Source organism: Schistocerca serialis, chromosome 10, assembly GCF_023864345.2.
Source record: "Schistocerca serialis cubense isolate TAMUIC-IGC-003099 chromosome 10, iqSchSeri2.2, whole genome shotgun sequence".
Lineage (NCBI taxonomy): Eukaryota > Metazoa > Arthropoda > Insecta > Orthoptera > Acrididae > Schistocerca > Schistocerca serialis.
The window spans coordinates 143,401,305-143,413,804 of NC_064647.1; the positions used below are offsets into that span (position 1 = coordinate 143,401,305).

General features: G+C 43.9%; 1 protein-coding gene across 4 annotated transcripts in view; it reads right to left on the reverse strand.

Annotated features, from left to right (window-relative positions):
- The window catches only part of LOC126424745 (protein sprint), a 551,880-nt gene that overhangs the window by 101,272 nt on the left and 438,108 nt on the right, over positions 1–12,500 (reverse strand). For all 4 annotated transcript variants that reach the window (XM_050087464.1, XM_050087463.1, XM_050087465.1 and 1 more), the window contains one exon: positions 9,123–9,326. In XM_050087464.1, coding sequence (XP_049943421.1) covers positions 9,123–9,326 — 204 coding nt within the window. The remainder of the gene's footprint in view (positions 1–9,122; positions 9,327–12,500) is intronic.

The window sequence follows — 12,500 nt, forward strand, 5'->3', positions numbered from 1 at the left end:
GCATTGCAAATAATCGGTACACACTACTGCCAGGCAATAGTGCAATGCATGTTTAGGTGCGTGGACAACAATGTACAACAATCAAAGCAATTTCTAGCATTTTGTTTTCTTCTCAACACCACTGGTAATGCTGTCTAGAGGTGCGAGTAGAAAGTATTACATTATATCCAGCATCGTCAGAGCTGCTATGTGAGCTTTATTTTCAATTTGATTGATGCCCCTAAATAAAATTGTATTTCAGAATCCTATAGAATGCACACTAACTGACGGACTAATACCGCTTTAATGTCAAAAAAATGGCTCTGAGCACTATGGGACTTAACTTCTAAGGTCATCAGTCCCTAGAACTTAGAACTACTTAAGCCTAACTAACCTAAGGACATCACACACATCCATGCCCGAGGCAGGATTCGAACCTGCGACCGTAGCAGTCGCGCGGTTCCAGACTGTAGCGCCTATAACCGCTCGGCCACCCTGGCCGGCCTTAATTTAATGTCAGTTTGTGCAGTTACAAATATACTATCTGAAGCAACAGCAAACTAAAAACCACCAGACTACGTACGGATAGATGTCCCTTTAAAACTACAAGATTCAAATATTTTGCTACCGTCATGTTATAGCGACACTATAATCATTTACCATCCCGATAAAATCTCTCTGTAAACAAATATTTAACTCTCACAATCTTAGGTTCCCATGACGGCAAGACCCTTGTTATACTCTGTTCAAAATGACCCGAGGCAGCAGCACATGCTGGCGCGGAGAAGTACAGCAATGTCCCACACGCGTCATCTTACATTTCGTTTAACTCGCAAATTACTCAATGTAGACACATGAAACTGGCACGGGTACGTTCTGGATAGGCTGCGCTATCTTTTCATTTTAGCTTTATATACGGCAGCAAATTATTAAGACAATACATGGGAGCTTGGGAAAACGCGTTTCCCGACGAGACTGCCGAATTTTCAACATACGGCGAACTTTCTCGCTATTGGACTGAACATATTACGTGAACGAAATCCTAAAAATAAATCGTATTTTCATAAACCGGGAACAGGAGATGAGCGGAGATAAACGGGCACCTGTCACAACAAAAAATGTTTTGCCTTTAACTTGTAATTACTAAGCGGCTGATCCGGGGCGCGATCGCATTTGCAGGTTCCCTACGTAGGGCTTCCAGCGGCAGCTAAAATTTTGTTTTTCAACATATGTTGTTGTTGGGGTCTTCAGTCCTGAGACTGGTTTGATGCCGCTCTCCATGCTACTCTATCCTGTGCAAGCTTTTTCATCTCCCAGTACTTACTGCAACCTACATCCTTCTGAATCTGCTTGGTGTATTCATCTCTTGGCCTCCCACTACGATTTTTACCCTCCACGCTGCCCTCCAATGCTAAATTGGCGATCCCTTGATGCCTCAGAGCATGTCCTACCAACCGGTCCCTTCTTCTACTCAAGTTGTGCCACAACCTCCTCTTCTCCCCAACTCTATTCAATACCTCCTCATTAGTTATGTGATCTACCCACCTAATCTTCAGCATTCTTCTATAGCACCACATTTCGAAAGCTTCTATTCTCTTCTTGTCCATACTATTTATCGTCCATGTTTCACTTCCATACATGGCTACACTCCATACAAATACTTTCAGAAACGACTTCCTGACACTTAAATCTATACTCGATGTTAACAAATTTCTCTTCTTCAGAAACGCTTTCCTTGCCATCGCCAGTCTACATTTTATATCCCTCCTACTTCGACCATCATCAGTTATTTTGCTCCCCAAATAGCAAACCTCCTTTACTACTTTAAGTGTCTCATTTCCTAATCTAATTCCAGCAGCATCACCCGATTTAATTCGACTACATTCCATTATCCTCGTTTTGCTTTAGTTGATGTTCTTCTTATATCCTCCTTTCAAGACACTGTCCATTCCGTTCAACTGCTCTTCCAAGTCCTTTGCTGTTTCTGACAGAATTACTATGTCATCGGCGAACCTCAAAGTTTTTAATTCTTCTCCATGGACTAATACCTACTCCGAGTTTTTCTTTTGTTTCCTTTACTGCTTGCTCAATATACATATTGAATAACACCGGGGAGAGGCTACCGAATTTAAAAAGTTAAAATGCGGTCATAATTTATTTACTAAGAGTCATAGTCTTATGCTCAACGCACTGCAGTTAGGAACAGCTTAACTCACGGCATGGAAATTAACTAGTCTACATTCACTCATTATTTAAGAATGAGAGCACATACCGACTTCCAACAAATTTCAAACCTTTTCTAAATTGAGGGCGGCAGGGTTAATGGTAAGTTCTATTGAGTGATAAGGTGAGAGCCTAATGACCACGACACGACTCTGAAATTGCAAACAATGGAAGTCATACAGCAACTGCTAACCCGATAGTATTGTCGCATTGCGCACAGCCACGTAATGCTACAAGCAACTAAGCGATAGGTTCAACGGAATCGCGGCAATCACTCCTAGATATGTATCATAATTCTTTAATTAGCAAATACTGCGCATCATAAATTCTAGGGAGGGGAGGGGGGGGGGGGAGTCTCCCTGGCGGACACTGATGTTAATGACTACTACACGCGCAAATTAAGTTGACACTTGGCGCTGTGGCTAATGGGGGCGAAAGTCGATTAGTGTCTGGGAAACCGTAGTTTATGGAGGAATAATAGTACCTTACGCTGCAGCAGTTTAGAGTTATTACTTCCTTGGTCTATTTTCCCTTTGCTTAAGTTGCGACATGAAGACTCACAGGAGGTCTGTGACCATTACATTAATACTGGGCACGTATTTCTCAGCAGCTCATTATACCACTAGTAAAAACAGCCCACTAGAGTGAAAGCTAGAGCTGTAAAACTTCCTTAAGTAAACGTAGACTGCCGCAGTTTTTCCTTGTAGCCTTTGTCAGTTTACGATCGTATCCGCGTTACGTTTACATATCCGATCAGTGTCTTACTAGTTTCCCCTGGAATCCGGAAGCGGTGAACCATCTAGAAACTGAGTGACGATATACAGGGTGTATCATAATTAATGGCGTGAACGCATACAGTTGAAAGTACACGATACTAGAAGCAAAAAAGTCTCAATACACATAGCGTCGAAAATGCAATTTTTCATCTTCGATACTGTGAAGTAAATCTCTTCTACTGAAAGCTCTTTCCTTTCCATATTTTGGTAAATGGTAATGTGGACCAAAACAAGAAAAAAATATCCAGTAAAAATGTGCTCTAAAATCCATACCTTAAGAGCTTTGCGCACATGCTCATCTTCGCTACCGAAACACAACTCTTCTAATGAACAATTGCTCACAACTTTTTAAGATATGCATTTTAGAGCAAATGTTTACTGGACATTTTTTCTTGTTTTGGTCCATACTACTACTTCCCAAAATGTGGAAAGCAAAGAGCTTCCAGTAGAAGATGAAAAATTGCTCGTAGCCCTTACGGTATCCATTTTCGACCCCATGTTTACTGAGACTTTTTTGCTTCTAGTATCGTATACTTTCAACTGTATGCGTTTACGCCATTAATTATGATACACCCTGTATAAAGGGCTGCGAAACCTACGGAAGATTTTGATTCTACATAGCTATCCTCCTGTAATTTAAAAATGAACAGTATTAGTAGAGAATTGAAAACACCAATGTTTAATTCAGGTTTTATTCGAAACTGATTTGTAAAGTGAAGCAGAGGGATGTACTAGTAAAAATTAAAAAAAAAACAGATTTACCATATAGTGCAAAAAACGCAATTTAAAAAACGAAAAATCGCAAAACAAAAATATATCAAAAATACCTTCAATTGTTCGTCCAGCTTATATAAAACATGGATCTGTCATTCATAAACAACTTTCGCATTTATCAGTAAACCATGATGATAAACGTTCTATTGAATACAAAATAACAACAATAATTATTTAATTTTTTATGTTTGTGCATGTCTACTGTACTTTCACCGAAAGTAATTCCTTTGGTTACATAAAAGCGCGAAAGTTACGTAATCAACTTATTTTTATTACTTATACAATGAAATTTATATTCTAAAAGGACGTGACATACACAATGGACTAACGCTGAATTATGTGCGGTGATTATATGCAAAACGAACTACCAAACAAACGAAAAAACAAACAGAAGTCGGCGGCTATACGTTCCTCTCTTAGACACTCATTTATGTTTCTTCCCCTTTCGATGCTAACAATACTACCGGTAATCCTGCCAATTACTTCATTTCTGTAAGCAGCAAAAGTTGCCAGACAGGTTGCTGAGAATTTCTGTCCGAAACACGAATAGCAACATATTGTTAACAATCGTTTTCAGATCGAAAAAACAAAACAAACTGTAAATATCTTTAATTACAGATCACTGATGATGCTTTACCTCGATAAAGCGAAACGCGTCTGACGAAAAAAACTCGCATTTTGTTGTAGTTGCAACGATAGAACGAAAATACCCTCAGAAATTGTAAAGCAACTACGGACAATATGGCCACACAAATGAAGAATTTACCTAAATATAGTTTTGGTAGAGCACACTATTTTTTTTACTCGTTTCGGGCGGAGCCCATCAGCAGAGTATCAGATAAAAAAACTTCGAGCCGTGCCAAGTAAAATCTTTCGTATAATTGCTTCACGTGTTTTTCCACAACTGTTTCACTAAGGAAGATCGCATTTTAGTTCCTCCTTTAAATCGTCCCACGAAGGTTGAAACGACAGATATCGAAATCAAGGCGATGTGTCAGAAAAATAACAGAAATCGCTCAACAGAGCAAAGACCACTGGACTTGAAGGGATACCAATACAATTCTAACTGAGAAAGGAAGTTCCCCATCGCAAATCCTCTCAGATTTAGTGATAAGATGGTCCAGCAGACAGAACTGAATACAGATGCAAGCACGAAAAAAGGAAAACGGTGTAATGAACTGTGAAAAAAGTAGCAAAATAGAAACAGATAAAGGTCCAAGAGCAAAACGTGCAAGATCGACCGAGTTTCAATAGCTATGGCGACATGAATCTACGGTTACAGTGTTGGACTAAAAAGGGGGAGATCCGTGTTCAACCCCCCACCCCCTCCCTCGTGCCTCTTTTTTTTGCGTAAAATATTAGCTATCCGTCCGGTCACTGACGTCAAATTTGTGTCGTGGTGTAACGTGCGATTACAACAACGCAGTATAACGAAGGGATCTCCAGACATACGTAGCTCCTATTTGTGGTACAGGAGTATCACATTTATGACTCTTGCGTTCTGTTTTGGAAGTTTTGACTCTCGAATTCCTTTGTTGTAACACAGTTCACAACTGTTTGTTTGCTGTTCACATTTCTGTAATAGGTCTATGCGACATCTCGGCTGCCCTCACTTCATCATGTTTACTTGTGACGGTAATATATTTTAACCACATGACTCGTATTCTGTAATCAATGTATGTAAGTCAGACACGTCAATGAACGGACGAACAGTTAATCAATTTCTGAAAAAAAAAATCATTGGGCACGAGGGAGATTAGAACACTGATCTCCCGCTTGGCAGTCCAACAACGTGACGACACAACCACGACACACTGTTTCTTACAGTTCCCTCGATGATGCACATCTCAAGTTTGGAAGAATCATTGTTTCGATTTTCGTTCTTTTTTCGTAGTTCAGTACATCTTCCTTCTGGTTTCATGCTTGGTCTGTGTTCAATTTCTGACGGGCTACCACTGGTATCATTTTACCGCTAAATCTGAGAGGATTGCGGTGGCGAATTTCCCTTGTGGTATGCGAAAGATATTGCTCCTCCTCTAGAACAATGTACCGCTGGTCGCCGGAGGAGCGAAGGCAATATCTCTGACTACACCTGTTGTCGAATTTTGTAACTTGTTTTATGGTCGCATATTGACATTTCTAGAGACCGAAAATCTCATCTGTTGCAATCACATCGGTTCCAAAAACAACAATCTTGTGAAATCAGACTGACGCCGTGTTCCTTCACTTCAAGAAGGCATTCGATACAGTTCCGCACTGCCACCTGCTGAAAAAAATACGAAAGTATGTAATATCAGACCAGAAGTATGATCGTAGTGAAGAATTTCTAGCAAACAGAATACAGCACATCATTCTCAATGGATAGAAGTCTTCAGACGTAAAAGTAATTTCCCCCAAGGGAGTGTTATATAGGGTGTTCGGTACATACTTCTAGGACCTGTAGAGGGGAGTGAGTATATAATATACTGAATATGAACCCTCGTCCAAAAACGAACCGTTTCCATGCTACAGCCGTTTGAAAACACGTTTGCTACGTAGGTATGCAACAGGGTAGTTGTGGAATCTTGCCCACTCGTCTCTTATAGAGTGCCTAGAAAGTTTTTTCTCGGATAGGACAACATACACTACTGGCCATTAAAATTGCTACACCAAGAAGAAATGCAATGATAAACGGGTATTCATTGAACAAATATATTATACCAGAACTGACATGTGATTACATTTTCACGCAATTTGGGTGTATACATTCTGAGAAATCAGTACCCAGAACAACCACCTCTCGCGGTAATAACGGCTTTGATACGCCTGGGCATTGAGTCAAACAGAGCTTGGATGGCGTGTACGGGTACAGCTGCCCATGCAGCTTCAACACGATACCACAGTTCATCGAAAGTAGTGACTGGCGTATTGTGACGAGCCAGTTGCTCGGCCACCGCTGAACAGACGTTTTCAATTGGTGAGATATCTGGAGAATGTGCTGGCCAGGGCAGCAGTCGAACTTTTTCTGTATCCAGAAAGGCCCGTACAGGACCTGCAACATGCGGTCGTGGATTATTGTGCTAAAATGTAGGCTTTCGCAGGGATCAAGTGAAGGATAGTGCCACGAGTCGTAACACACATGAAATGTAACGTCCACTGTTCAAAGTGCCGTCAATGCGAACAAGAGGTGACCGAGACGTGTAACCAATGGCACCCCATACCATCACGCCGGGTGATACGCCAGTATGGCGATGACGAATACACGCTTCCAATGTGCGTTCACCGCGATGTCGCCAAACACGGATGCGACCCTCATGATGCTGTAAACAGAATCTGGATTCATCCGAAAAAATGACGTTTTGCCATTCTTGCACCCAGGTTCGTCGTCGAGTACACCATCGCAGGCGCCCCTGTCTGTGATGCAGCGTCAAGGGTAACCACAGCCACGGTCTCCAAGCTGATAGTCCACGTTGCTGCAAACGTCGTCGAACTGTTCGTGCAGACGGTTGTTGTCTTGCAAACGTTCCTATCTGTTGACTCAGGGATCGAGACGTGGGTGAACGATCCGTTACAGCCAAGCGGAAAAGATGCCTGTCATCTCGACTGCTAGTGATACGAGGCCGTTGGGATCCAGCACGGCGTTCCGTAGTACCCTCCTGAACCCACCGATTCCATATTCTGCTAACAGTCATTGGATCTCGACCAACGCGAGCAGCAGTGTCGCGATACAATAAACCGCAATCGCGATATGCTACAGTCCAACCTTTATCAAAGTCGGAAACGTGATGGTACGCATTTCTGCTCCTTACACGAAGCATCACAACAACGTTTCACCGGGCAACGCCGGTCAACTGCTGTTTGTGTATGAGAAATCGGTTGGAAACTTTCCTCATGTCAGCACGTTGTAGGTGTCGCCACCGGCGCCAACCTTGTGTGAATGCTCTGAAAAGCTAATCATTTGCATATCACAGCATCTGCTTCGTGTCGGTTGAATTTCGCGTCTGTAGCACCTCATCTTCGTTGTGTAGCAATTTCAATGGTTATATTCTATCATCATATCGTCTTAAAATCTGAATATTTTTGTGTTTTTTCTTTCACTTTCTAATGTATTTTTAATTTATTTTTACTTCCACTGTAATTGCTGTTTTTAACATGGAATACGTTTTGTAATCTACATGGAAAGGTGTAACATGAAGCGCGCGTCATTTATGACGGCGGCCAAGTTTAGGTTCGTTCTGCGCATCTGACGTCACAAAACACAGTCAGCCAATGAACAGAGAACGACGTTGCCAGAGCTCGACTGCAGTGCAGACCACGGACAAGTGTCTTCAGTTTTAGAAACGTTCAGTCATAAATAAAGTAATTGAACAAATGAGTGTCTTGATAGCAGACTTTCTTCTATAGAAAGTTTGGAAAAAGCATTCTTTATACCAATTGCTTCATATTCTATTAATTAATTGAACCAAACAAGCAATAAGCCTCTTAATTCAGACGATAGCAAGGAAAGATGTTCGTATCATTCTCACTAACCGCTTTTTCGCAATAAAGAACAGCGGCAATTGTTTATTTCCTATTGTACTTCGACGAAACGTGAGTAATTCATAGTCATACCAACAATGTATTTTGCGTGATATGTTAAAGTCCTTCGAGAGCTGTATTAAACGTCGTGCTGCGTTAGCATAATGGTTAAAGTGTATGGCCGCGAAGCGAAAGGTTCTGAGTTGAAACCTTATTCGGTGCTTAATTATTTTCTTTATTTAAAAACAATATCGAAGTGTCTCACTTCATGAATTTTATTCGTTTGAATGTAATGTTTTGAAATTTCTAATGGCAACTATACGCTATGGACTTTTACCTCTGCAAACTCTTCAAAATTTCGTGCAATGGTTTACTACATCTAATGCTGCACAATAACTGCGTTGAACTTCGAAACAAAATTAAGTCATTTATGGGGAGAAGATATCAGTCAAGAAGATGTGTAAAACTCAAATTTTTGGGCCAAATAGTATTTGTGAAATCGAATGATAAAGTGTGTCAAAGCAGTCGAAACATCATGTGTCTGCACAGGCGAGCAGTGCAATGATAAAATCGCGCACAGCGCGGAATGCGGGGTGCACGTCTCTGTAGCAGCGAAAGGGTTAATGCGGCCGTGGTGGCTTTACTTCATAAACTGCGCGCTCCCCCCTAAACGTAAGTTTAGGAACTATACTATGGCGCTGCTTCCCCTGGCGCGTGCAGCTGGCAACACAACAGTCTCCCGCGTCTGGCCGGGCATGCGCGAACCGCGAAGATAAAAGAATTGAACTATAGCTGTTATAAAATGTATGACAACAGGTCTCTAAACGAGCAATAAATCAAATGAAATGGAATGAGAGCGAGCAGAGCACGGACCCCCTCCTCCTTGCCCTGCAGCAGGTGGAAGGCGCCGGCGCGCTGGATGCCGGGCAGGAACCAGACGGGGTGCGTGCGAATGAGGCGCTCCACCAGCCCGATGTCGCACGCCGCCGCCTCCTCGTCGGCCTCGCCGTCGCACTCGTCCGTCTCGTCCAGCTCGTGCGACACGGAGCCCTCACACGACGAGCCCGACGCCGACTCCTGCAATTTAAAGCCAACAAATTTTTGCACGGTTGCGTTTATTTTGCCACAAAACAGTACAATCGGGCGATAGTAAAGTAGGAACAATACAAAGAATACAAAACGTAAACAACTGCAACATGGATAGGCAGGGTTGCCAGAGTCTGTAAATCGGGGAGTACCAGGGAATTTCAAACACATCTGGGAAATTTGAAAAAAAAGAATGAAACACTGGAAATATTTCGTTTTTGGAATGATAATTAAATGAAGACCTTAAGCTGTCGACAGGCGTTGATATACACTCCCGGAAATTGAAATAAGAACACCGTGAATTCATTGTCCCAGGAAGTGGAATCTTTATTGACACATTCCTGGGGTCAGATACAACACATGATCACACTGACAGAACCACAGGCACATAGACACAGGCAACAGAGCATGCACAATGTCGGCACTAGTACAGTGTATATCCACCTTTCGCAGCAATGCAGGCTGCTATTCTCCCATGGAGACGATCGTAGAGATGCTGGATGTAGTCCTGTGCAACGGCTTGCCATGCCATTTCCACCTGGCGCCTCAGTTGGACCAGCGTTCGTGCTGGACGTGCAGACCGCGTGAGACGACGCTTCATACAGTCCCAAACATGCTCAATGGGGGACAGATCCGGAGATCTTGCTGCCCAGGGTAGTTGACTTACACCTTCTAGAGCACGTTGGGTGGCACGGGATACATGCGGACGTGCATTGTCCTGTTGGAACAGCAAGTTCCCTTGCCGGTCTAGGAATGGTAGAACGATGGGTTCGATGACGGTTTGGATGTACTGTGCAATGTTCAGTGTCCCCTCGACGATCACCAGTGGTGTACGGCCAGTGTAGGAGATCGCTCCCCACACCATGATGCCGTGTGTTGGCCCTGTGTGCCTCGGTCGTATGCAGTCCTGATTGTGGCGCTAACCTGCACGGCGCCAAACACGCATACGACCATCATTGGCACCAAGGCAGAAGCGACTCTCATCGCTGAAGACGACACGTCTCCATTCGTCCCTCCATTCACGCCTGTCGCGACACCACTGGAGGCGGGCTGCACGATGTTGGGGCGTGAGAGGAAGACGGCCTAACGGTGTGCGGGACCGTAGCCCAGCTTCATGGAGACGGTTGCGAATGGTCCTCGCCGATACCCCAGGAGCAACAGTGTCCCTAATTTGCTGGGAAGTGGCGGTGCGGTCCCCTACGGCACTGCGTAGGATCCTACGGTCTTGGCGTGCATCCGTGCGTCGCTGCGGTCCGGTCCCAGGTCGACGGGCACGTGCACCTTCCGCCGACCACTGGCGACAACATCGATGTACTGTGGAGACCTCACGCCCCACGTGTTGAGCAATTCGGCGGTACGTCCACCCGGCCTCCCGCATGCCCACTATAGGCCCTCGCTCAAAGTCCGTCAACTGCACATACGGTTCACGTCCACGCTGTCGCGGCATGCTACCAGTGTTAAAGACTGTGATGGAGCTCCGTATGCCACGGCAAACTGGCTGACACTGACGGCGGCGGTGCACAAATGCTGCGCAGCTAGCGCCATTCGACGGCCAACACCGCGGTTCCTGGTGTGTCCGCTGTGCCGTGCGTGTGATCATTGCTTGTACAGCCCTCTCGCAGTGTCAGGAGCAAGTATGGTGGGTCTGACACACCGGTGTCAATGTGTTCTTTTTTCCATTTCCAGGAGTGTACATCAACGGGGACAGTTGAAAACGTGTACCCCGACCGAGACTCGAACCCGGGAACTCCTGTTTATATGGGAGACACACTATCCATCTCTTTTTTTTTTTAATCTCTTTTGTTCGCATTCGTTCGTCGCATCTGCTCGGGAAGGACGTCGTAAGACACCCTTTTAAGGTCATTGTTGATCGATTAACTCAGTTTTTTTTTATTACAGAGGGCATCTATGCCTCGGACCAAACACGCTGAGCTACCGTGCAGGCATGAAATGATGATGAAAGACACACACCCAGTCATCACGAGGCAGAGAAAAACCCTGACCCCGCGGGAAGCGAGAACGCTACCGCAAGACCACGAGCTGCGGACTCCATCTGAGCCACCAAGGGCTCAGAGGACAGTGCGACTGCAGGGATTTATCCCTTGCACGCTCCCCGTGAGACCCACATTCCCAACTTAATGTCCACACACTACATTCGTTGTGCCCCTCCAGATTACACTCATTATTCGCGGCATACAATCTTACCGAGTCCCGTAAGAGTTCGGGCAATGCGTGTGCATCCAGCACAGAAGAAGGAGGTCAATGGGCGCTTTCCGTTAACTATATATAAAGATGTATATCAACGCCTGTCGACAACTTAGAGTCTTGATTTAATCATCATTTCATTCTACTACAGTTGCATGGTCACCGATGGTATATGTTCCTTTGGGCATGTCCGACAGAACAGATCTTGTTGTTGTGGTCTTCAGTCCAGAGACTGGTTTGATGCAGCTCTCCATGCTAATCTATCCTGTGCAAGCTCCTTCATTTCCCAGTACTTACTGCAACCTACATCCTTCTGAATCTGTTTAGTGTATTCATCTCTTGGTATCCCTCTACGATTTTTACCCGCCATGCTGCCCTCCAATACTAAATTGGTGATCCCTTGATGCCTCAGAATATGTCCTACCAACCGATCCCTTCTTCTTGTCAAGTTGTGCCACAAACTCCTCTTCTCCCCAATTCTATTCAATACCTTCTCATCAGTTATGTGATCTACCCATCTAATCTTCAGCATTCTTCTGTAGCACCACATTTCGAAAGCTTCTATTCTCTTCTTGTCCAAACTATTTATCGTCCATGTTTCGCTCCCATACATGGCTACACTCCATACAAATACTTTCAGAAACGACTTCCTGACACTTAAATCTATACTCGATGTTAACAAATTTCTCTTCTTCAGAAACGCTCTCCTTGCCATTGCCAGTCTACATTTTATATCCTCTCTATGTCGACCATCATCAGTTATTTTGCTCCCGAAATAGCAAAACTCCTTTACTACTTTAAGCGTCTCATTTCCTAATCTAATTCCCTCAGCATCACCCGAGTTAGTTCGACTACATTCCATTATCCTCGTTTTCTTTTGTTGATGTCCATCTTACATTCAGATACCATCTTCATATATATATCGTTTTTGTCTCAGTAGATGAAATGGTTTGTTTGCTG